At 35.8% G+C, this 24,698-nt stretch overlaps 1 protein-coding gene across 8 annotated transcripts in view; it reads left to right on the forward strand.

The window, feature by feature from the left end:
* The window catches only part of Cdh8 (cadherin 8), a 334,430-nt gene that overhangs the window by 220,798 nt on the left and 88,934 nt on the right, over positions 1–24,698 (forward strand). For all 8 annotated transcript variants that reach the window (XM_057753478.1, XM_057753479.1, XM_057753482.1 and 5 more), the window contains exon 8: positions 16,769–16,905. In XM_057753478.1, coding sequence (XP_057609461.1) covers positions 16,769–16,905 — 137 coding nt within the window. The remainder of the gene's footprint in view (positions 1–16,768; positions 16,906–24,698) is intronic.

Consider the following 24,698-nt stretch of genomic DNA (forward strand, 5'->3'; position numbering starts at 1 on the left):
GCGTCACCGGTGATGCTTAAAGAGAGCATTTCTGACTATACAGATCATCAAATTAATTTGGAATCATACTCTACATTGCCTGGTTTTCCTCTTCAGTCTTGCAAAAATACACCTTTGTGTGTCTTTGAATGTGTGTGTGTAGGAGAGAGAGAGAGAGAGTCATGACATTGTATAGGGTTCAGCCCAGTGCTGTAACCTATGAGCACAACCTCGTGTAACTAAATTTGTGCTTGTTCATCAATCAGTAGCTCCTCTATTCCACTCCCATGGTTGTCTTCAGTTCTCTAAACGAATTTAATTATATTAGATACTTTATATAAGCGAACCACGCAATCTTTTCCTTTTGTTACTATTTCATTTCATTCAGCTCATTTCATTTACGGCAAAGTCTCCAAGGGTTACTTATATTTTAATATATTTTGATATCTTCATTGGTTTTTGACTGAATAACATTGTATTTATATATTTTATAATATTGTATATGTATAAATATATTGTATGTATATATACATACTATATATGTTGTATATTACTTATCTAACATTATTAAATAGACATAGTACATACGATTCCTCTCCTGAAAGCTGTGAATGATGTCTCAGTGAACTTGAGAATACTTATATGGCTTTAAGATGCTTATGTCCCTTCCTTCTGGTAAATACCCAGAACTGAGACCATGAGATCAGATTGCAGTTTGATTTTTAATGTTTTGAGGAAATTCCATGCAGTTTTGCACAGATGCTGCATGATTTTAATTCCTACCTGGAATTGACAAGGGTATTGTTACAAGAATCTAATACGTTTAAATAACTAAAACTTGATTTAGTGGATGTCTATACACATTTCTCCATACAGAAGTTTTATTGTTTCCTAACTTAAAATACAAACTCTTTCAATACCATTTAAATGACTTTCCGTTCTAACTAAACCGGTTGTAACTAATTTGGCATATGGTGTTATATATGCACATTCATTCATTCATTCATTCATTCATTCATTCATTCATTTATGTTTACAAATACATCTAGTCGCTCCTTCACATTTCAAGTTGTCCTCCTTGTATGCAAGGGCGATCTGGCTGTGACATCTGTCACCCCATTGATCGTCAGGGTTGATTTGACTGATCTGGCTGGCTAGGCAGGTGTCCCGTTCCTCCCTCACCGCTCCATGTGCATCCCTCCCGGTCATCGAAGAGGACGACCTTCCCCGAATAGAGGAGGAGCGGTCTTCGGTCAAGGGTATACAAGTAGCTGCACTCCCCTGCTAGAACCTCCAAACAAGCTCTCAAGTTGTCCTCCTTGATATACTAATTGACTCAGTTTCCAGAAAGTTTTTCCTTAGAAAGATAGATCCCATGGCTTTGTACGTGCTCTATAGTAACAAGTAGGATTGAATAACTTCAGGAAAACCTATCCCTTCATAATTAGCTTAGCAATCCTTTAATACATAGTATGTTTCTATGATGAACAAAGGCAGACTACAGAGCCTTAGAGTCAAGTGTAAAGATTGGTTTCCTTAAGAAATCTGAGTAGAAGCAACTATAGCTGTTTAATGAAGTTAATGTAAACTATGTCACCTTATAGAGAAACTTGTGCTAATCTGGAGTGCGGACTCTATTGTTTTATTTTTTTTTTCTGTTCTCTCTTCCTCTCTCTTTTTCAAAAAAATACCTTTCTACTTAGAGAAATAATAAATAAACAGAGTTCTGGGACTAGCAGAATGCAGACAATATTATTTATTAAAGCAGCCAGAAAAACCAGTGGAGCAATTAGAGGCAAAAAGCCGAAAACTTGTAGATGGAATTTTTGATTCTCAAAGTGCATGCAAAAAAATGCTAAAATGGTTTCTTTAGGCGTAATAACAAAAGCGAGAATGAAATTAAGCAGTGAGAAAGAAACAGTTGGAGTTCAGTGAAATATAATAACTGATTCATAACTAAGGGGTTTATTTCATTATGTATGGCTCTAAATAGCATCTTCGCTTGCAGTCAGCTCAAAATTATATCCTCCTGTAAATTTTCCAGAGAGAGACGGCAGACCAGTGTTGCACAAAGACTTTTTTTATACTATAAAAGTGCATTTGCTCCTGCTAAATTTGAAAATCAAACCACATTACCTTCCTCCAAGGACAGCCATTCCCTAGGGTATTCTATGTGGGCAGATCAGTTTGAACTCGACTTTCTTTGCTCTAGGATCCCCCATTAAGTTCCTTTGACAAGGAGTTGAAGGATTTTCGGAAAATGAAGGAAACACAGCACAGGCCACCTGTGAGCTCTGTAGAGCATCGAGAACACGCAAAGTTCCCTGTTGAAGTGAGGACACTTGAGTTCATATGCTCCTCTGGGCTCTAGATCATGACCCTCCAGTGATTAAAAAGTAGAAAAAGACAAGAACTCCTTAGTAAATTGGGAGCATGGGGACTTTAGGGGAGGCTTGAAAAGGGGGAGAGGGGAGAGGCAGGGAGAGGAGCAGAGAAAAATGTAGAGCTCAATAAAGATCTATAAAAAATATATCAATGCTCGGTCACAACAAACTACGTGTCTTCTTTTTTCTTGATGACTTCATCTCTGATTTTATAGTTAATAAACCGATAAAAGGGAGAATTAATGATGTTAACAAAATTGTTGACTGTGTTGTCAGCCTGTGAACGAGCATGAAGTCACTCTTATCTTTTCTACTTGCTACAGCTACAGAGTGTAACAGAGACAGTAGGGCAGCTGAGGCTGAAAACATCTACTCTAAAGAAGTTCGCTGTCTTCCCTACTAAGAACACAGGGAGTTGTCTTCACACAGTTCCAACTCAATAACTAAATGCAATGGCCCTTCCTCCAGGATTCCATTTTGCCTCAGAGGCACTTTTCAGATAAGATTCCTAAAATATTTCTGCAAAACTTTTGTTATCAGTTAAACTAGTCTTGATTGAACACAGATACCTATAATGGGAATTGGCATTTCCTTGTTGACATGAATTGCTAACATCCATGGGTCCCACATATAGAAATAAGAAAACACCATTAGTGCCATCACTCAAGAGACATAGGAAGGCAGATTCTGTGAGTTCATGGTCAGCGTGGTCTACGTAGATATTTCCAGGACAGTCAGATCTACCCAGAGAGATCCTGCTATCTCAATAAAACAAATCAAAGTGGAAAAATCATTCAGATGTTGGTCATTGCTCTTTATCTCCCACCTTGAGACAGATTTCTCCTATTTACTGCTAAAATCACCTGACTAAATGGCACACATGCTTTCAGAGATTCTCCCTCCATCAATCTTCAACTCAAAGCAGGGACACTACTCACATTTACACGACTTCTGGGTATTCAATTTCAAGTTTTCATGTTTGTGTGGCTATTCTTATATCCACTGAGGTCTCTACCTAGGGCTAAAGTGTCCTCCTTATTGGAGTGGTAGAGAAAAACATAATTACCTCCCAGACTATGAAAGGAGAATACTGGCAAATTCTATTGAAGTACTGCTTGGAGAGGAGGCTTCGTTTTCTCCATGAATTGACACTGAAACCATAATCTCTTACCTGCTTCATTCTTTCTTTTGATCTAAGTCATATTAAGAGTTTTGTAGAACTGAGGCTGGTGACCAATTTTACCACGTTCTTCTTTCACTATTTCTATATTTTGAGACTTTCGCTAATTCTGGTTGAATTTTTTTATGTAAAAGCATGAACAAAATTTCACGTTGATTACCCTTAATGTAGAACATTCAGTAAAATCTAGCATGCATTCATTAATAATACAGTGTGCATTCAGCAAGATATACACTTTCTTAGTCTTTATTCATATGTATTTAGAGTTAAGCAGTGGTGATGTCATGTATATTTTATTAATATGTTACCACATTAATTCTGGGAATTAAACATGTCCTTATTCCTAGTAACTAATCTACTAAAGGTTAGAATTTTCTGGAGATGAGCATCGGAGTATAAGACATGTTAGGGGTCAGAGTTTATGTTTTTGTTTTTGCTTTTTCAAGACAGCATTTTTTTTTATAGCTTTGGAGCCTGTCCTGGAACTAACTCTTGTAGACCAGGCTGGCCTTGAACTCACAGAGATCTATCTGTTTCTACCTTCTGACTGCTAGGATTAAAGGTGTGCTACCTCCACCTGCTGGGGGAAGAGTTTACAAAAGAAAAAAAAGAAGCAGAAGCCAAAAAATGGAGGAGAAAAATATTCAAAAAAAAAAAACATTTTCTTTATCCTAGAGGGTCTATTTCAGATACTACAGTTAAGCACAGGAGGTCTTCCTCATGCAGAATTGCAAGGGTCTCTATAACTGTTTTCCTGATAATAGCTAGACTTGGGACAGATCTCTCTGACACTCAAGAAGACTATAGAGCATGTAGTACTATAAGTGGATTTCTAACCTCATTCCTCATAGTATCTGCACGAGCATTATTTCTTTAAGGGGAAATTGTGGACTATATCTCATTCTTAATGATTAAGCACATTGGAGACCAGTTTATTTGTTCACATTTTGACTGAATGGAATATCAAACCACTGACATCACAGGGCACTTAGTTATCACTCCACTAATAAGGTAGTTTCCTAGGGAACTAGAGTCTTGTCCATAAATTCACCTTTCTAACTGCCTGTTCTAGTCCTTAGAATGCTACCACACTTATGAGCTTGTGTTTTCTTCCTGTAAGTACATCCATAATTGTTGGATAATCTCAGAAACTAACACCAAAATAAGAGAGCAAATGGCCTTAATTCTATCACTGCGGTATTGGGGGCAGGGTGAGAGTGACTTGTGACTCTCATTAACTATTGATTTGCATGATTTAATAAAATATTTTAAGACAAAAGATCTATTGTTGTAAAACTAGGATAACAGTAATTAGAGATAGAAATTAAAAAAGGAGTCTAAAAACAGCTGTTTTACATCTTGTCTTTGGTAAAGTACCGGTACTCATCAGGAAAAAAAAAAAAAACACCTTAGTAATAATGCTTACATTTTGAAAGAAACAAAGATGCCTGAAGAATTTGAGTAGCAGTTTTTACATCATTTTACTCATAAGAGTAAAGAATAAGAATAAGTTACTTATCTACATCACAGCAAGGGTATACTGAAGTCTATTTTTATATCGAGATATTTATGGGCATTATTTCAGCAAAGTATTTTGAATTAAATTTCTACATTCCAATTTTGAAACTGCACTTCACAACCAATCTTACTGTTGATGAAGGACAATCAGATTTGACTTATGGTGTAGAAGAAAAACACAGAATCATCTCAGGAGAGCTCACATGTTGAAAGTGGAAAATTTCTGTTTTCCTGTTCTATAGAAAGTCTATTAGATCCACTCTGTTAAGGACATCTGATTGCAACCAGAGGGGGAGCTTTGCCCTTGTTTCTCTTCCTTTTAACAAGTCCCTCAGTATAAATCAGATTTGTGATGACCTACAGATGTTTGCAGCTTCATAGTTGTTGTGTAGCACTTTTGTGCAAGACGAAATATCCCTTATGGTAGAGAATCTCCTTAAAACATAAGTTCTAAAAGCAGGTGAAACATTCATCTTCCAGAAAAATTTGTTAAACTCCTGAAATAAGCAACTCAGAAATGTCAGGAAGTCCCTGAAAATAACAAGACACACCACGCTACCTCACACTCTTTCCTCCCCCATGGATATGTATGTAGGAAGTGCTGCTGAAAAGCAACTCTTAGGCCAGCTCAGCTAAACAGAAGAGGCAGTTGAGATGGCCAGAAAGATAATGGGTGACTTGTTGAATTTTCTTCAAGTTGTGCCATACGCTCCAGGTTTTCAGTCTTCGTGAGTTCTCACCTGTGCTGGGTGACATTTGGGTGGTATAGCTGTCTTTTAGCCATCTCTGCTCCTGTAAATAGCCCTTTATCCAAATTTCTATAAGCAAATCATTAGCTTATTAAGTTGGACCTTGGTGGTTGCTTAAATTTGGTCTGTTAACCTCAGTTGCCTAGATGGAGTGCATAGACATTTGTACAGGACTCCCCAGGAAGACTCTCACACAATGGTAGTAACGACAATAACGTTTATGATGTACAGGCAAATGGTCAAAAATCATGGACGATATATTCAACGATAGAAAGAAGAGCAAAAGGCTTAGCTGCCATCCCGAAGGAAGGATCTGATTTTAGCCAGGACACGTGTGAATTGATGATGGTTAGAAGGGTGTAATCACAGGGGCTGTTTGGCAACATTCAAGCTAACATCAACTGGAATTAAGATGTAGGATATTGGACTTTATATAAAACTATATATATATATATCTATATATATATATATAAAGGCAACAGACATTTAATTAGGAGATATGAGTTTATGGTATTAAACTATTTTATGATACAGAAAGAATTACATATGGCAGAATACTGAGAAGTTGTACTTGTGTTATTTCTTTTGTATATTAGTCAATTAAACATGTGATTATGATATCCTTGTATTACTAATTTGCAACAGCTAGCATACATATTTACTAACCAACAAATTCCAGCACTGACTACAATAACTTGTGCTGTTCCTAGTTGGGTCTGATATTCAGCTAAAATTCCAAAACATAAGTACATTTACAAAATTTTCACCCACACTGCCTTGATACAATTATGCACTATCTTTGATTCCTGCTTTGCATACTTCTTTCTGAGAAACTTTCCTGCATTGAGTACATGTTTGATCAAAATTAAAAATAAAGATGCTGATCAAAATCATTCTTCCTGATAGTTATTTAGTATTTGTGGTGTGTTTATTGCTTATTATAATACCATGCTCGGTATGTTATAGATATAATTTTATTGGCTTTGTTATTGTGGAAATATATAGTATATTTACAACTATAAGCTTTAGGGTAATGAATGTAGTTTAATTTTATATGGATGACTATATCATTTTATATGAATAATTAAAAAATAAATTAATATATAAGGCTTATCAAAATAATAAAAGATAGAAAGGATACAATAATTATAGTTCAATGTTTTATGAAGTATTAATTTTGGGTGTGATCTATATTGACTGCTAGGTGGTGATATACTATTTCTGTCATTTTGTCTGTGTAGCATTTTGCCTAATTTGAATGCTATTTGTGGATAAAGAAGATAAAATTAGTTTGATCAATAGTGCTAAAAGATAATCCTTTAAGAAGAAGAAAGCTACCTTTCAATATAGGTTGTCTTGATATCTTTGTGTTTGTGTAGTCCTATTGACACTCACTGAATTGGTGGAAATTTCTGTGTCTGCAAGGTGAACAATGAAGATTATAAATAGTCTTTCAAATTACTTTCCATTTCTTAAAGTTCACCTCTCCTCAGTTTCATCTGTAATATCCTGCTTGATTCTTTACTTGGTACACGTCTTCACTGATTACTAACTTTGGGTCAAATTGTATAATGCATAAATGACTCTCTCTGTCCTGCCAGTCAGCACCCAAATAATCACATGGAAACTTCTTATTAATTATGAAAGCACAGCCTATAGTTTAGGCTTGTTCGCAACTAGCTTTTATAACTTGAATTAACACACTGATATCAATCTATATTCTATCGTGTGGCGCTAACTGTCCTCCATCCTGCACCACCTGTTTCCTCTCTTGGCTTCTCCTGCTTGCCTAGATTTCTTTTCTGTTCCTGGAAATCACTCCTTTACCTCTTGACTAGCTATTTGCAATTCTGCTTTTTTTTTTTTTTACACCAATCACAGTAATACAGATTGTGTACAAATACTCATGGTGTACAAATATCCCACAACAAAATTGTCATTATCCTGCTTAAACTCTGCAGACACACAGAACACATGCCTATACTGGATTTTTCCTCTTTTCTATTTTTGATAGGAATAGTTTTTGTAGAACTATATTCTTTTTGGCTCTTTTCTTGTCTCACTCTTAGCTCCAAGAAAGCCATATACTTATATTGCCTTGTCATATATAGGCTGCTACACAAGAGAAATTCATAACTGCCTAATATCATGTCTTTTGTACAGTAAGAAAATGCTAGGTAATTAATAAAGCTAGTTGTTCTCATACTTAATTTGTAACATTAATTTTTTTTACCACTATGATAAATCTACTTCAAGGGATAGATCATCAAAACATAGTACTTGTGATAGATGGGTGTTGTTGATTTTGTTACTCTCAGGCTCTTTTTACTCTTTTGGGGCCTGTCATCCAGCTCCCAAATAAACCACACAGAGGCTTATTATTACTTATAAATTCCTGGTTTTAACTTGGTTTACTTCTAGCTAGCTCTTCTTAGCTTAAATTATCGCATCTACCTTCTGCCTCTAGGCTTTATCTGTCTTTATTCTATAATGTGCTATAGGAAGCATTACAGCTTGTATTTGCCTGCCTACAGGGGTGTGGCCTCTTATATTATTTACAGGGAAGCCAAATACGCGTGCTCTGCTTCTTCTCTCTGATTCCCCTTGCTCTGTTCCCGCCAGCTACTCCTTTGGATCGCGTGATTCAACTGGCCAAGCAGAGAATTCTGATTTGTGAATTTACCCCTTAATAAATGACTATCTATTTCTCATAGTTTGAGATTTCTTTTAAGTGTCCGATGGCCATAACAATATTTTTTCCTCCTTAATCCATGTGTGGTTGTATAGATGGTTGGCTGGCCTCTTGTATCGTCCTCTTCTTCTCTTGTTTCACTTCTCATTCCCTGAGCACCTCAGATTCCTCCTCCTATTTATTCTCTCTGCCTTCTAGCCTGTCCTTTCCTGTCAATCTATTGGCCATCAGCTCTTTATTAGGTCACCCAGGTGTTTTAGACAGGCAGAGTAACACAGCTTCACAGAGTAAAACTAATGGAACACAAAAGAATGCACTACATATTTACATCATTAAAGAACTATTCCACAGCATGAACAGATGTAACATATATTAAAATAATATTTTACAACCGATGGGCTGTTTAGGAAGTAGGGTATAGTGGAAAATATTAGGAAACTGTGAGCTTGCTGTAAAGCAGTGGTTCTCAACCTTCCTGATGCTGTGACCTTTTAAAATAGTTCTCTATGTTGTGGAGATTCCCAACAATACAATTATTTGGTTTTTTTGCTATTTCTTGACTGGAATTGTGATACTGTTATGAATTGTAATGTATATAATGATGTGCAACCCTAAAGGGGTCATGACCCACAAGTTGAGAGCCACTGCTTTAGGGCATGACTTTTGTCTTCCAATACTGAATAAACTTGTCCATAATACAATCTGTAAAGTTATTATAACAATGTATATGTGAAGCAAGTTGTAATGATACACATACACTCACATACACACATTACACACAAAGAAAGGAAAGACAAGCAGACTGAACTATATTTGGAAACTAAAATATCTTTATTTGACCCTAACTAAAATAAAAGATACCTCAAAAACATACAGGTTGAGTTTTCATTCTCCTTCCTTTGACAATTGCAGGGAGGAATGTCACAACATTATGTTTTTCTTCATATGGAACTCTGATATAATAATATTTCAAATGCCTTTGTCAATGTTTAATGTAATGATAGCTGTGCAAGTATCTTCCACAATAAAAACACTTTCCACAACACTTTGGATTACAGTCTGAGAAACTACAATACATTGCCTTGTTTAAAGGAGATGTTAACATTTGCACATAGGAAATCTTTTATGACTTGACTTTAAAAAAAAAAATAACAGTACTTAGCAGAGTGGTTAGAAATGAATAAATTAAGCCTTTAGAAAATCATCTGATAGTTCACCAACATCACCATTAGAAAATGCAGTTTACACCATGCTGTTTGTTAATGGGGTTGTTATAATAATAAGTAAACTTCTGGAGTATATTTCCTATTCAATATGCAGTTTGACTGTGTGGACCTGGAGTCACAGGGACTAACAAAAGAACCTGATAAATTTTGCAAGTGGTTATAATCATCAAATTGTTACATTCTGATATTATTTTATTATTTTATTGAGCTATACATTTTTCCCTCTCCCCTTCCTTCCTCCACTCTCCCCTTCCACCTTCCCCTCCCCTCCACATTCCCAATTGACTCAGGAAATCTTGACGTTTTCTGTTTTTTTTTTTTACTTGAAGTTAAGTTAAAAACTTAAGTGAGTAGCCAGGTGTGAGCCAGGTAGGGGCTCACGCTGATCCCAGCACTTGGGCAGTGGAGGCAGGAGAATCACTGAGTTCAAAGTCAACCTGGTCTATATTAATGAATTCCAGGCAAGCTGTGGTTGCACAATATGACTGTATCTCGAAACAGACAAAACAAAACAAAATCCAAAATGTTGAAGTTGGTGTCAGACATTTGTCATTTTGACCACCAAACATGCTTTGGGTAACAGCTGCCAAAGTTTGTGCCTGTCCACTTCTCCCCTTATCAGCCCTTGCCTCACAGCTGCAACAGATGACAGATGTCATGTCAATTTTTAAAAAAAAAGATATGAAAAAAGAAAAAAAACTATTTGGGCATATGGCTCTTGCAGAGGATCCAGTTCAGGTTCTGGTACCCACATCACACAGCTCACAACTGCCTTAATTCCAGCTCCTTGGGGATTCAAAATCTCTGCCCTCCACAGGTAGCTGCACTCACCTGCATATCCACACACCTACCCCAAACCACACATACACATAGAAATAACTGAAAATAAATAAATGCCCTTTTTCTTAAGGAAACAAAGGAAAAAACTAGCCAGATGCTTCAGTTTTCAGTACACTTAGAATTTAGGTAACATCCTCCTTGAGTCCACTTTATCCAAGGATTCTGATAGAGTATGGTAGCAGTGCCACCACTTCATCCTGTCTGGTTAGAGGTCAGCAGGTAAGAACAGTCATTTCCAAGAATCCTTGCACCTCACTTTTTCTGGCTGAGCAATACTCAGTCACTGGGACCCAAGGAACATTCTGATATTCTTAACTGCAGACGTGGGTAAGGAATTCATTCTGGATGGAAGCTTCTTTTTCTTGACCTAGAATGAGGATAGGTCAAGAAAAGAAAGTTAAGAAGAATGATATATATATATAGTGTGTGTGTGTATTATAGACAATGAATCTGATGTAAATCTTTCCCATCCAAACTCAAAAATATAAGAGGTAAGAATTTTGAGTCAAATACTGTCTTGAAAATATGAAGATGAATTAGGTCTGCTGGAGTATCACATTAATCAGGCAAAAGTTGTTTCTAATAATCAGCAGCAACAGTAATGTGGAGTTTCTTAACACAATAGCATTCACTCAGTTGTTTTCACAAAACCAAGCAATGCTATTTTTCCAGACTCATTTCTGATATCTGAAAGCTCCTCTTAATTGAACAAAACCGATGACATGTGTTTATGTCCGGTCACTGAGCTTGTGTTAAATTACCATTTTGAACCATGTGTTAATTTTGACATTTTCTTGCATATTTACCCTTAATTCCCAAAAGAAAATTGGTGAAGTCCTAAACATTTACTCCCAGGAAGCACAACTGTACTGTAGAGAAAGACTGTGATGAAGCCAAGTGGTGTATGGATTACAAATAAAAAGTTTTCAATAGAATTTTTGTGAATACTGGTTATCACGGATAATATGGCTTCTAAAACCTGTCCTTTACACTTGAAAGGAACTATTTCCAAAATTCTCATTATTAAAGCTGATATAATCATGACCCAAGATTCTCATTTTCTCACATTCAACTTCTCTCTCTATTATTGAAAAGGTTTTCTTATTGTGGAAGGAAGGTGATTTGGCAATGTGCAGATTATTCTGCTCAAAGCCTTAGCTTTCAACTAGAACATCATAAGCAATTGTGTGAAGGATCCACCAATCAAATACATAAAACATCAAGGAATAAGGATATTTTAACCATGTAAATAAAATCAATGTATTATATAGAATATAGTTCCTTTTGGAACATTAATACTAGTAAGAAAACACTTTTTCTCCATTTCTCCCTTGTCTCCAATATTTTTAATAACACAATTGACATATAATAATAAGCTTACTCAATAAGTTATTGTCTCCACATAGCACTATTAAATAACAACATCAAAAAATCTAACTCTTTTAATGTTACTATGTATGAATAAAACCTTCTCTTTTTTGAAAGTAAAGAGCAGAGGTCTGGCAAATGTTTGAAGAATAATAGGAGAGATATTCTTCAGAAAGAAAACTCAACAAAGACTGGGGCCAAGTGGTAATGATGACTTCTGGAAGACTTGTGACCTAGAAATCTAGTGTCATTTCTCTTCTCTTCTAGAGAAGTCTATCTTCTGTTGAGATACCCACAGTACCAGAGGTGAATAGCGATGGAGACAAATACCATGAAGAGTTTGGAAATAGTGTTAGAGTCTTTTAGGTTAGTTTGCTCTTCCCAAAGCTATTAAACTATTTGAATTAGAATCTTTGCTAACATCTTTCTATTTCTGGACTCTCTTTCTCACAGCAGTCTGGTCCCTCAGAGATCTCATCATTTATATATGTACTTTTATACTTTCAAACTGTTATTTTCATCTCATTGCAAAGCAATAGACTGTAAAGTCATTATGTTTTTACACTTTATAGACTGGTAACAAAGATTAAAAGATTTATGTAACTCCCACCCCCCTCAGTTGAGTTTCAGCTGAAGAGTCCTGGCTTTAAGTAAGCCTGTGTTCTACCTTCTGTTGCAGTATTCAGTGCAGTATGGAAGAAACCTCAGACCAGCTTAGTGACCAGGGTAGGTTTCTGAGACATTTGCCTCAATGGTCACATTTACAGGACTTATGACAGATCGGATTCTAAAATTCAAATTGTTACTCCTGGTTTGTTGTGTATAAGCAAACTTATATTTCCTTGGGAGTGTTTTGTCTTTTTTCCCCTCTAATTTGCTAATGATGAATCTTTGATAGGAAATTATGAACCCAGACCAGTGACCTTTGTATATTATCAGAAGGGTTATGGTCATGTGATGGCATATGACCTGGGGTTTTCCTGATAGCCTAAGAAGAAACAGAGAAATTAACTATGCTCTCAAATGTCAGAGCGAAGTTTGTGAGAAAATGAGGTGGATTAAAATTTATCCAGAGGTTTATAAAAATGATGAAAGAATACTTTATTCCTGGTATTCAGAAGCCTAAATCCTAATTATTTTATTTAGAGAATCGTCTTTACTTAGCTCTCCCATTTTAATGCTTATGAATTACTAGCATATTCAAATAGGTGGATTTTAAATTGAGAAAAGATATTACCTCTTACACTGAGTCTTGTCTGTTCTAGTAACTTTTAACAAAGTACTGTAGACTGGGCATCTTAAGTCAATAGTATTTTATTTTTCAAACTACCAGAGGTTGGGAAGTCTGAGACCAGTATGCCAGCAAAGCAGTTTCTGATGAGGCCCCTCATTGCTTGATTGTAGATTGCTATCTCACTGTCTTTATATGCAGTTAGCAAGGGCTTTCTGATTCCCTTAGATTTCATTTGGAAAACAAGAGCAGACAAGGCTCCTTTTAGTCATTCAGCCTGTAATTTTGGGGAGATTTGGATTCCTGAATATAATTTTAGGGGGGCACAAAACATCCCAACCTAATACTCTGTATCCCCTTTGTATTTCTAGCATTATATATACATATAGCATCCAAGGGTGATATTGACCCATAAGTAAATTGAGAGCCCTTGTGGCTGTGCTGTGCTTATTTCATATTGGTCAGCACAGTGTGTCTTATGTATCTAATTCTGACAGTAATATTAATAATTAGATAATATCTCTATCCAATGCTGAACATTTTTTCCTTGATCTATGAATGAGTTTCAGAAGAAATCACACATGTTCATTCTAAATTTCTATTTATTATATAGGGTATATAAATACTCCAATATTTAAAAAATATTCTATTCATGGTGTAATGGTATTATTTTGTATCTAGGTGCCTTATATTTAAACCCCAAACAATTTAGATTTCATAAAATATGTAGACTATTTCAGAAAATTATGGAAAGCAAAACTCATCCACTGAAGGCTATTCTGAATTTATATGGATGAAATAATAGGTTGGACTAGCATAGAAGAGTTTTATAACATTCAGGTATCCTCAGTCTTTCTTCAAACTTTCCATGTTTCCTCTATATATCATGATATCACATCTAGGATGGTTGCCTCTGTACTACACATATGCAGTTCCTTTTCTTTCCTTATTTCAAAATCAATGTAAATTTTTACATAGAATTTATACGGCATTAAATATTTAGATAGTCTAAAAATTATTTAAAGCAACTGGGCAGTTGTGACAAAGGCTTCAAATTTTATGCACAAATGCTATACTACTTTCTATAAAGGAGGACAAATGATTCAATTCTCACTTCTTTAAGTTCTTGGAGTCATATAAAGTACAGAAAGAACTGCAGGCTAGCACTGTCCTGGTAAATATCCAGTGCTGCAAAGTTCTTCCTGAGCAGATGTTTTCAAATTATCTCACAGGTTACTCATTCTTCAGAAAATTGATCACGAGTCAAAGCTGGCAATGAAATATATAAAATAAACTTCTTTAGAAGCACTGGAGCCTTCCCTGACACAGTTCATCTGGAAAAGAAAAGAATCTTCAACTGAGTCACTTTTTCTATTCATTTCTCACCATTGTGAAATCATGTAATGTTACTATGGTTTTATTTATATTAATAAATGACTGCAATTATTGATGATTTAATAAATTCCTATGAATGACAATATAAAGTCTGTAATAAGCCAGTACTCTAAAAACTGAAGTCTTTAGTTAGGCCTTTGTTAGAGTTAGGGAAGTTAAATAACCCAAACAGAATTTATAGTTTGTGCTTTTTACATATAGGTAGAGATGCATCATTTTCCAATACTCTTCACTAAATTAGGATTTCATTTTGAAAAATTTTGACAATCATCAATAAACAGTCCTATTGATAGTATCTACAAAGAACCAAAGACTTACGGGTAATTTACTTTTTCTTTTCACATTAATTTCTTATATACAGATACTTCATTATTTTTCTACAAATAGATAAAGGTTAGGAGTTTATGAATTACCCCAGTAACAATAATGTACACTAAACCACAACTGTAGAGATGGTTCAGTGGTTAAAGAGCTTTCTGTGCCACCAAGAAGATCAGAGTTTTAATCTCCACCAGTCTCTAAAGAAGAAAACTGGAGTTCCCCCAGGGCAAGTTAGCTAGAGAGACTACCTGAACTAGCAAACTGTGGGTATGATTGAGAGAACCTGCTATAAAGACTAAAGTGGAGGAAGTGTTGATGAAGATCCCAAAACCTCCCCTGAACCTCCAGGTCTGCTTGTACATACATGCAAATGCATCCATACATGCATACACCTGCATACACACACACACAGCAAAAATCAATGCAAGAAAATTCTGAACAAGTTTCTTGTCTTCATTATTTAAATTTAAAAATGGGATAATCAAGGAGCTTTGTTGGAAATATATTACACTGTGTGCCAACTAGTTTAGGTTAGAGTTTCCAGTCCCTCACAGTATAACCACAAATAGGCATGGAGCATGCATTGGAAAAGGGGCTCATTAGACAACAGTGATTTGCCTAATTCTCATTTACTGTGGCCTCTGAGAAACTTGTTCCATCAATGTTTGTAATAACAGCAGCACACACAAAAAAAAATATTAGAATTACTAGAACCCAGGCATGCCTGGAGATTGTATTTAAGAAATTTGGGTATGGAAAGTGATAATTAATCCAGCAGGCATTTTTAGGTCTTTTTAAGAGTCAGAGTATATACAGTACGTGGGACAAACAAGTGTCTGTCCAGATGTTTTACAGCTAACTTTGGAACTTCAGTAGTTCACTCAGTCATTATTTTACAGTAGAAGGGACATGGGTCTCATCTCTAGATACTGTAGATTCCAAGGTTTTATCATTAATACCTCCCTACCATCATCATTTTGTTGAGACTATTAATTCCTATGTTGTGACATTCTTGAATCTTTTGTGAATTTTTTGATTACCCTATAGAGTTGAGATGGACTTTTCCCTATATAACTAGTAGTCACTGTCTGAGTTTTATTTGTAGCTGAGCCATTACTAAACCAAATGTTATAGCTTTGTTTCATTTGATTAAGGAATTTCTCAATAAATAAATGTCAATAACATTAAGTAGCTTTTAGTACCATCCCAAACTCTTTAGTGGTGATTGTTAATTGGTAGAGGATTTAATAATGTTATCCAGAATTTTGCTGGTCTTTGAATCTAGTTGAAAACCTGAATATGCAATTTCTACTGAATAAAAAGCTAAAAAGATGGAAGAGTCAAAATTTACCTAAAGACAGTTATCTAACTACCGATTTAAGTCATTATCATAGTGCATATGGCGAGAAGATAATGCTGGCAACTCCACTTAATTGAAAATTGTATGACACACAATTTTATCAAAAACCAGTATTTCCTTAATGCGGTGATGAATAACATGCTGCCAGCACACCTTACATTGGCCTGAGTTTGTTGTTTTATATTGTATCACGTGGCAATGGCTAATTATCATAAGTTGTCTAATAAATGTGATGGATTGTCCAATTAACTCTTCATCAGCATCAGTTTTTGAAGATGCTACCTATTGAAACGGATGGTGGTTTATGACCTCCATGTTGCATATGTAACTAATTGCTCCTTAGACAATAATTATTAAGTTTCCTGGGCCTCATTCAGTCATTTTGTTTTACAAATTACGATACCTCAGAGTTTCCCAGTTCATTTGGCTTCACAACTACGAGTCTCCAAGGATTACTAAAGGTCTGTTGTAGAAAGTAAGCATCAAGGAAATCTACAAGGAGATCATAATCTCTCTGTTCTGTAGGTTTTCCATCGACCGTCACACTGACTTGGAGAGACAATTCAACATCAATGCAGATGATGGGAAGATAACACTGGCAACCCCACTGGACAGAGAACTAAGTGTCTGGCACAACATTACCATCATTGCTACTGAAATCAGTAAGTGTCTGGGTTTGTCTCCTCTTTTTGGGAATATATTCATTTGGTACTGATTGATTACACTATAAAGGCTCGGTCCTGTTTAGATGTGTTGTTTTTGGGATTGATTTCATTGTATCATTCCAACACAAAGCAATTTACACTCTACTAAACTAACAAATGTTAATAGTATATATTATAAGGAAGTGTTTTCATATCTGCATATTTTTTTCTTATTATAGACCATTAAAATAGTTAATAAAAATTCAGTATGACATTTTTCTTAAAGCTATGTGTAAAATTTGCTGTTTTATAGGGAATCCGTTTGTAGTGTTAATAAAATAACACTTCTGCCTGCCTTTGATAATGAGGATTTTTTATACTTAATGAAGCTAATACAATAGGTTCATAGTAAAAACTCATATGACAGTCTTTGTAATCATGCATGTTACTTCACTAATTTTTTTCCCCTAAAAAAAAATGTGAATGGGAAGATTCAAGTCCCTATCAACCACACAGGAAGTCAGGTATGGTAGTATTTGTTCGCAACTTCAGCGTTATGAGTAAAGACAGACAGATCCTGAGAGTTTGTTAGTCAGTCTAGCTGAAACAGCTAGTTCAAGGCTCAGTGAGAGATCTCACCTCCAAACATAAGATAGGGAAATGACGGAGGAAGACATCCCACAGCCAATCTATGCCCTTCACAGGTGTCTGGATTGGAAAGTGCGCATGTGTGTTTGTGAGCATGTGCGCACACGCACACACACCCCAACACACAAAATATAAAAAGAACACTCTTTTTATTTTATTTCCAGTCAAAATACACATGGCCTAGAATTAAAATACATTTCTGTGAAAGACATGATAAAACCTTCAAAGCTGCAGAAATTCAAATGAGATGATACTGAATTCGAGAAGCACTGTGATAAAGAAAATGTGAAAATGGAGGTAATATTAATAGCCTTGTTTTTAATCCATAGCAAAAGAAACACGTTGGAAGAGGAACGTTAATAAAGCATAATGGGCACTTATGTATACCGCAGAGAGAGTGCAGAGTAAAATTAGAGCTATATACTCTAAAAGCCACTTTTTGTTCTCGGCTAGCAACTGTGAAAACAAAGGAAGCATCTCTGAGACATGGGGATGGACAGGTAGATACCCAGGTGTACAGAAGGATGCATCTGTGAGCTATGAAGAGTTTCCTTAGTGGAGACTTGTAAAAAGAATTGTCGCTGGATGTGGTGGGGCAAACCTGTTATCCTAGCACTGAAGACTTGGAAAGAAGGAGATCTGGATTCTTTTTTTTTTTTTTTTTTTTTTTTTTGACAAGGGCTACATGATGAAACCCTATCCGAATAAGAAATGCACACAAGAGAATCTAAATACAGAAGAACAGCATCTGTGTGGGTTGATAGCATATTTAAATGGAAAGAATGCCTGGGTCTGGGTAGACGCGGGGCTTGGAAACTGCCATGCCTGGTTTCAGATACTATTTCCCCCTGTCAGGCCTTAATGTGTCTGCAGTTTCTTCCCTGTAACATTAAGGGAACAGTAAAACAAAACACATCTTTTGCTTGTCTGGGTTTATTAGAAGTGTTAAGTCCATTCAGAAGTGTACAGACATGAAATGCTTATAATTTAGAGTGCTCAAGTGCCATTATCACTTTCATCTTTTAAGAGAGAAGAAAACGTGAATTCCATTGCTTTAGCTTAAGACCATTTAAAGCCTGAAGGGAAAAAAAATGTTCTTTATAAGGCATATAAGCAGTAGTTACTTTTAAAATAATTTTTTTTTCATGAATAGAATACAACCTACTCAAGTTAACCTTAACCTCTGCTCCAATTTTAATGAGAACGATGCCTCTGTTTTAATATTCATCAAGGTTGTCCCAATTATAAGCAATCATGTACTCTGTTCTAAGGAACAAAAGTAAATGAATTCACCAAACAGGTGTTTAAGAAACATTTCAGGGCAATCTAGAAACAAAAGATTCATTTGCAAGGAATCTCAAAATGAGAAAGACAAAAGAAAGCAGATGTTCTGGGGCAAGGAGCTATTAACTCCAAGAAGACAAGAGTACCAAAGCCCTGTCAGGGATATATGCACATCTTTCATTCCTCACAGTGTGGATATTACAGGGAGTAAAATAGCCCCAAACCCAGTTTTCTTAGAGTTTCTCCGCCATTGGCCCTAGAAAGAGTCCATTGTGGTGGGCTGAGATATCCATAAAGAAAGGTACCGAGGTGAGAGAAACAATGAATGACTGAAACACAATTTGGTCTACGTTAGTGGAGAGAAAAAATGCCAACAGGGACTTCCCTTGATGAATTTAAGATGATAGTAAAAATTATTTTGAAATAAAAATGAAAAATAGCCCTTGCTATAATAGTGAAACAGCTAGCTAGGATTAACAGCATTAGTGCTGCAAATATAGGAAAATCAAACTAAAAGATAATTAACAAAATAAGACTTTTTGGAAGCATATTATCATAGTAAGCACTCAGATTTATAAATGACAAAAGTGGAAATAAGTCTCTCTCTCTCTCTCTCTCTCTCTCTCTCTCTCTCTCTCTCTCTGTGTGTGTGTGTGTGTGTGTTTGTGTGTGTGTGTGTGTGCATATCCATTTTAGCTTGATTGGTTGGCAAATGCCAGTGAGTTTCCCGGACCCTTCTGCTCTGTCTCCTGGTGCTCAAGTTGGGCTCAGGGAGCTTGAGTTGAGGTCTCCTCGGTTATATAACAGTTTACTCCTCGACTCATATTCTCAGTTCATTTATTTAATTTCACTGAACTTGATGAGTAAAGCCTCAATGACCTTAATTGGTTTATTTCAGCCAAGAAAACTAATTTAGGTAAAATTGTCAAATGGCACCCTATTGTCAGTCTGACTTTTTGCAGTTATGTTCTTAATACTAAGAAGAATGAAAATATAAAGATATATATTAAATTTTTACATTAAAAATAAATTCTTGGTTAGACAAAAATTTCAAAACTTTAAATATGCAATTGATTGTAGCATGATTTCTAATTGGTTTTAATAAATAAAACTTGGAATCAGATATTAGGGGGTGAAAGCTGAGAGGTGAGAGAAATAATACAGCCAGCCACTAGAGAGATCTTTTTTTTTTTTTTAAGTAAAAATAATGTTCTTTAATAAAGATGAGAGCTCAAATAAGAGCCAAGATGTCCACTCACAGACGTCTTTTGAATCTTGATTTTGTACAGTCCTCTGTAATCTAGTATTTTATCCAACATGCCAAAGAGAGATCTTTTACCTCTACCTGAATTCTCAGACCAAAAGGGCACTCCTGCCTTCAGACGGCCTTCTTATCCAGACTGCTTATCCAAACTACATCTGAGCTCCTACCTTCTCCCTCCTTATATTCCTCTCTTTGCCGTGCTATATCCCTTACAGTCTCCACCTCTATATTGCTGGGATTAAAGGCACGTGTTTCCCAAGAACTGGGATTAAAGGTGTGAGCCACCAGCTTTTAGCAATTAGTGGCTTAGCTCGGCACTGTGATCTTTAGGCAAGCTAAGTTATCACTGGAATTAAGCTATCCATTTTCAAAATCATGATGTAAAGTAGAGGAAATAAGATCGTGAAAACTTAGAAAAAGTGGAATAACTGTGAAGATGTTTTTAGAGAGTTGTGACTTGGTTTGATTATGGAGTGTCTAATGCAATATTTATCTTGACAGCCATAGACTCTCACTTGGGAAATATATTTCAAAGGGTGTTTGTTGTATTTAACAGGAATATGAAAGCCATCCAGGACAACAGAACCCCACAGGAGAAGGTTCTAATAATGATAGAAAAATATTCATTTCCAGGAGAACAATTTAAATTTCCTGTCGGAATGCCATCTCATCAGAGAAAAAGATTTAAACAAATGAAATTCATTTAAGAAGTGGATTTTAGGCAAGTCCATCTGTTGCCTATTTTGTGAATGGAGATGTCATCCTTTATTCTCTTGTGCCAGATTAACTTAAATGAGCCCGAGATAGCACTCGGTGTGTATTACAAAAGTATTTCAGTGATTACAGATCGAGCCTGCCATCCTGATCAATTGGAATGTCTCATGAGATCCATGCGCCTGGAGTTAGATGCCCATGTGTTATCAAGAGATTAGATAGGAGTACTAGATCTCTGCTTGCAACATACCCATCTCCAGAAACTATACCATGTAGCTGTTGTTTATTAGAACAGTTAGGATCCATTTGAGTTCAAATATGTTGAACAACTTAATAGTGGGATAGAATTATATAAGCTATATAATGCATTTAATCCTTAAATAACCCCTTGAAAGTAGGTAGTGCTATATAGATATCCAAGACAGTAACACTTGAACATGCTGTAAGTGATTTGTTCAGGATATTGTACGTAACAAAGGTTGGGGTATAAAAGAAAGTATAAAATCTTCAGTGGAATATTCTTTCTTTTTCATTTGCTGCTTAATCTGAATTCTCGTCATTAATTTCTATTTCTAACCTGAGTTAAGGAGTAAAGAAAGAATGGGAATATTAGGTCAGACACACAATAAATATATATTTATGTATATATAATACATGTTCAAATAATATTAAGCACAAGCACATCCTTGAGCATACTCAGTTAAAATCAGGTCAGGATTGAGAAGACAGTAACATGTTTAGGTCCTGCTGGAGTCAGGATCATATGACACATATTCAAATGTTTAAATTGACTGACTGACAGAATTACTTCTCGGGTTCTCTAGCTTGGCACCATAAAGACAGCATGCTCAACTTTCTTCAAAATGTTTTCTCAGAAAGAAAAGGAAGGAAAGAACATTTGAAGGCATTTGCTATGCAATTAAACCCGTATTTCAAATAATAATACATTTCATCAACAGTCAGCCCTTCTTTGAAAAGTGCAAGCGTTTTCACATAGAGGGGCCTGACATGCCAAGCTGCAGTCATTGTCAAAGCAGGCTGTCTTTTACTAAAACTTATTTTTTTAAAGAGGCAGGGGTTTGAGACTTTTCCAACTAGAATTTTAACTCCAGATTAGATTTAGAGATTAGAGAAGAGATTAGAGGACACAATGCAGGTAGCTCACAGTTAAGAGCATTTGCTGCTCTTGTAGAGTACCAGGGATTGATCCATCAGCCATGTAGCAATTCGCAGCCATCTAGAATTCTCATTCTAGGAAATCCTATGTCATCTCCTGATCTCCCCCAGCACCAGGAACCCACATGGTCCACACTACAAGAGAAGAAGTTATTTCCAAATTTAAAAACATAGTTCAATAACATAAAATAGCCAGGTGGTGGTGGCACACCGCCTCCCCGACTCTGGAGAGAGAGTCAGAGGCAAGCAGATCTTTGTAAGTTTGAGGACAGGCTGGTCGACAGAGTGAGTTCTGGTTAGCGAAGGACACACAGTGAAACCATGTTTTAAAAACCAAATAATATTAAATAATAAATAAATATTAATGATAAAAAGTAGGCGTGCCTTAAAACAAAAATATATATCTTGTATCTTTTTAATGTAGAAATATTTCAATAAAGTTTCCAAGATAATAAAAAATTCATATGCATAAAATAGAAACAAGTAATTGTTTAAAATTCATAAACAAAAGATAGCTCTTCATCTGTCTCAAGATCTAGCTTTATTAAATCAGTTCTACAAAAGATAGACTGCAGAACCTACTATTCACAGTGTTGGATTCGTCACCTAACCTCCAAAGTCAGGTGGTCATTTGAACTTATAAGCAATGAAGACAGGGAGGAGAAAGGTGGGTGTTTCATTTCATTCATCTTACGGTTTGTCTCCGCTCATTGTGTATAGCTTTGCTATGTACTTACTGGACTGAGTTGGACCAGAACTGGGAGTTGAAAAATGTGAGTTGTTTTTCATGCAGCTATAAGAGAGATACAGAGCATTTGAGGACTTTGAAGAAACCTAACTGTTTAGAATATCCTTTCCAGGGAGTTTCCAGAGACACTGAACTCCAATTTTAAAGATTGGCCTCTGCACAGAACTCGATGGTGTTGGATCTACAGTGACAGAACTCTAGAACTGTGTGCACGGGAACTAGCAGTTGTCATTTACAGAAAGCATGCGCACTACTGCTGGGTACCTGAAAGTATCCCAAGCAAGAAGCATATAATTGTCCATTAAATTAATATCTTTGAGTTAGTCATAATGCCCACTACAGTGAAGCGCACACAGCATTGCAAATGAAGCTTTTCACTAATGATGGCTGAATTTCCCAGGAAAAACACTAGTTTGATAGCATTTAACGAATGTTTTTTTTTCTTGGCATAAAGCCAAGTTGCTAGAATAATTGTTTTGTTCAACCTAAGTTGCTAAATAGTATGTGTTGTATTTTTGCCCTCTCATGGAGAAGAGTCTGGGGTTCTAGAATTAAGTGGACTTGAAGCCTTGCCCATGACTTGGCTTTCTCTCTCTAGGCACAATATTCCTTCATTTCTGCTTTCAGTTTTCTCATCTGGGAAGTGGAAATATTATATATTATATATATTATAATCAGAATTAAATTCTAAGTGATAGTGTTATGCCTTTTAGTGCAGAATAGATCTATCTATACTCTTTCAAAGGGATAAATTCTTCATATATTCTGTAGTTAATCCTGTCCCTACGGTTATATTATTTTCTGAATTTAAGATTATTTATTACCTATTCTCCATTTCTTTCCCATACTCACAACAATAAAAAAAGAAAACAACAGAAAAAACTTGGTAAGTGATCAAAGCCTGCATGCTACTAATACGTGCAGATCTTTCTGTGGTTACATTTTTTTTTTTTACCCACCTCCCTCACATCTTTGATTCTTGTTTTCTGCCTGAGGATCAGGATGTAGCTCTCAGCTACTTCTCCAGCACCATGCCTGCCTGTGCCATTATGTTCCCTCCCATGGAACTAATAGATTAACTCTCTGCAGCTGTATGCTAGGTCCCAATTAAATTCTTTCTTTTATAAGAGTTGGCTTGGTCATAGTTTCTCTTCGAAAAAATTAAAAAAAAAATAGAACTGTTTAAGAGAGAAACAAAGTGAAAAATTTAAACAGGGAATATGAAAGGGATAGCATTTTGTTCTTGGGAAATGAAGTAGCATCCAAAGAATTTCCCTATGGGGATCGATTGGAGTCAATGTCACTCTAAGACAAAGGGAATGATTGATGCAGGCTCAGGATGAATGCAGCAATGTGCATAGCTCAGGCCAATTTTCTTTTATTCTTGTTGATTCTCCTGCCACCTTACCTGGGGCATGGCTTTCACTTTATTTTTCTGAATCTTGACTTGGGAATTTCTCTTTGATTACCTTGTCATCCTGTAACTTTCCAAATAGTTTACTTGTGCATCTTCTTCATCTCTTTTTATTCATTCTCTCTCTTGTCCCCAGTCTATTCCAAATGATAAGTGTATTGAGAATGATACTACAGACTTGAATCATGTGATCTTCGCTGTGGCAATATACTTTATAGTAACCCAGTAATAGCCTTGTAATAATCCATAAAGAGGCAAGAAAAGAAGCTTGACCTCTTCCTGGCCTCTTTAGAAACCACTCTACCATTGGCATCACCTTTTCTTTTATTTCAGAGAAAGCACAGAAAGTAGGTAAATAGAAATTATGAATTCAGATTTTCAAGTGCATGTGGGCCACCCATGGCATACTGCTGTCCCTAGGAGAGAGTACCAAACCCTAGGATGTGGGGGATTACGTTATGTATCTACACAGATGTGTGCAAACATAGGACAATATTGGATCAATTTACCCCCAGGTAATGTTTTCCCTATAAACATGGAGGATATATATATATATATATATA

This window comes from Chionomys nivalis, chromosome 21 (genome assembly GCF_950005125.1).
Source record: "Chionomys nivalis chromosome 21, mChiNiv1.1, whole genome shotgun sequence".
NCBI lineage: Eukaryota > Metazoa > Chordata > Mammalia > Rodentia > Cricetidae > Chionomys > Chionomys nivalis.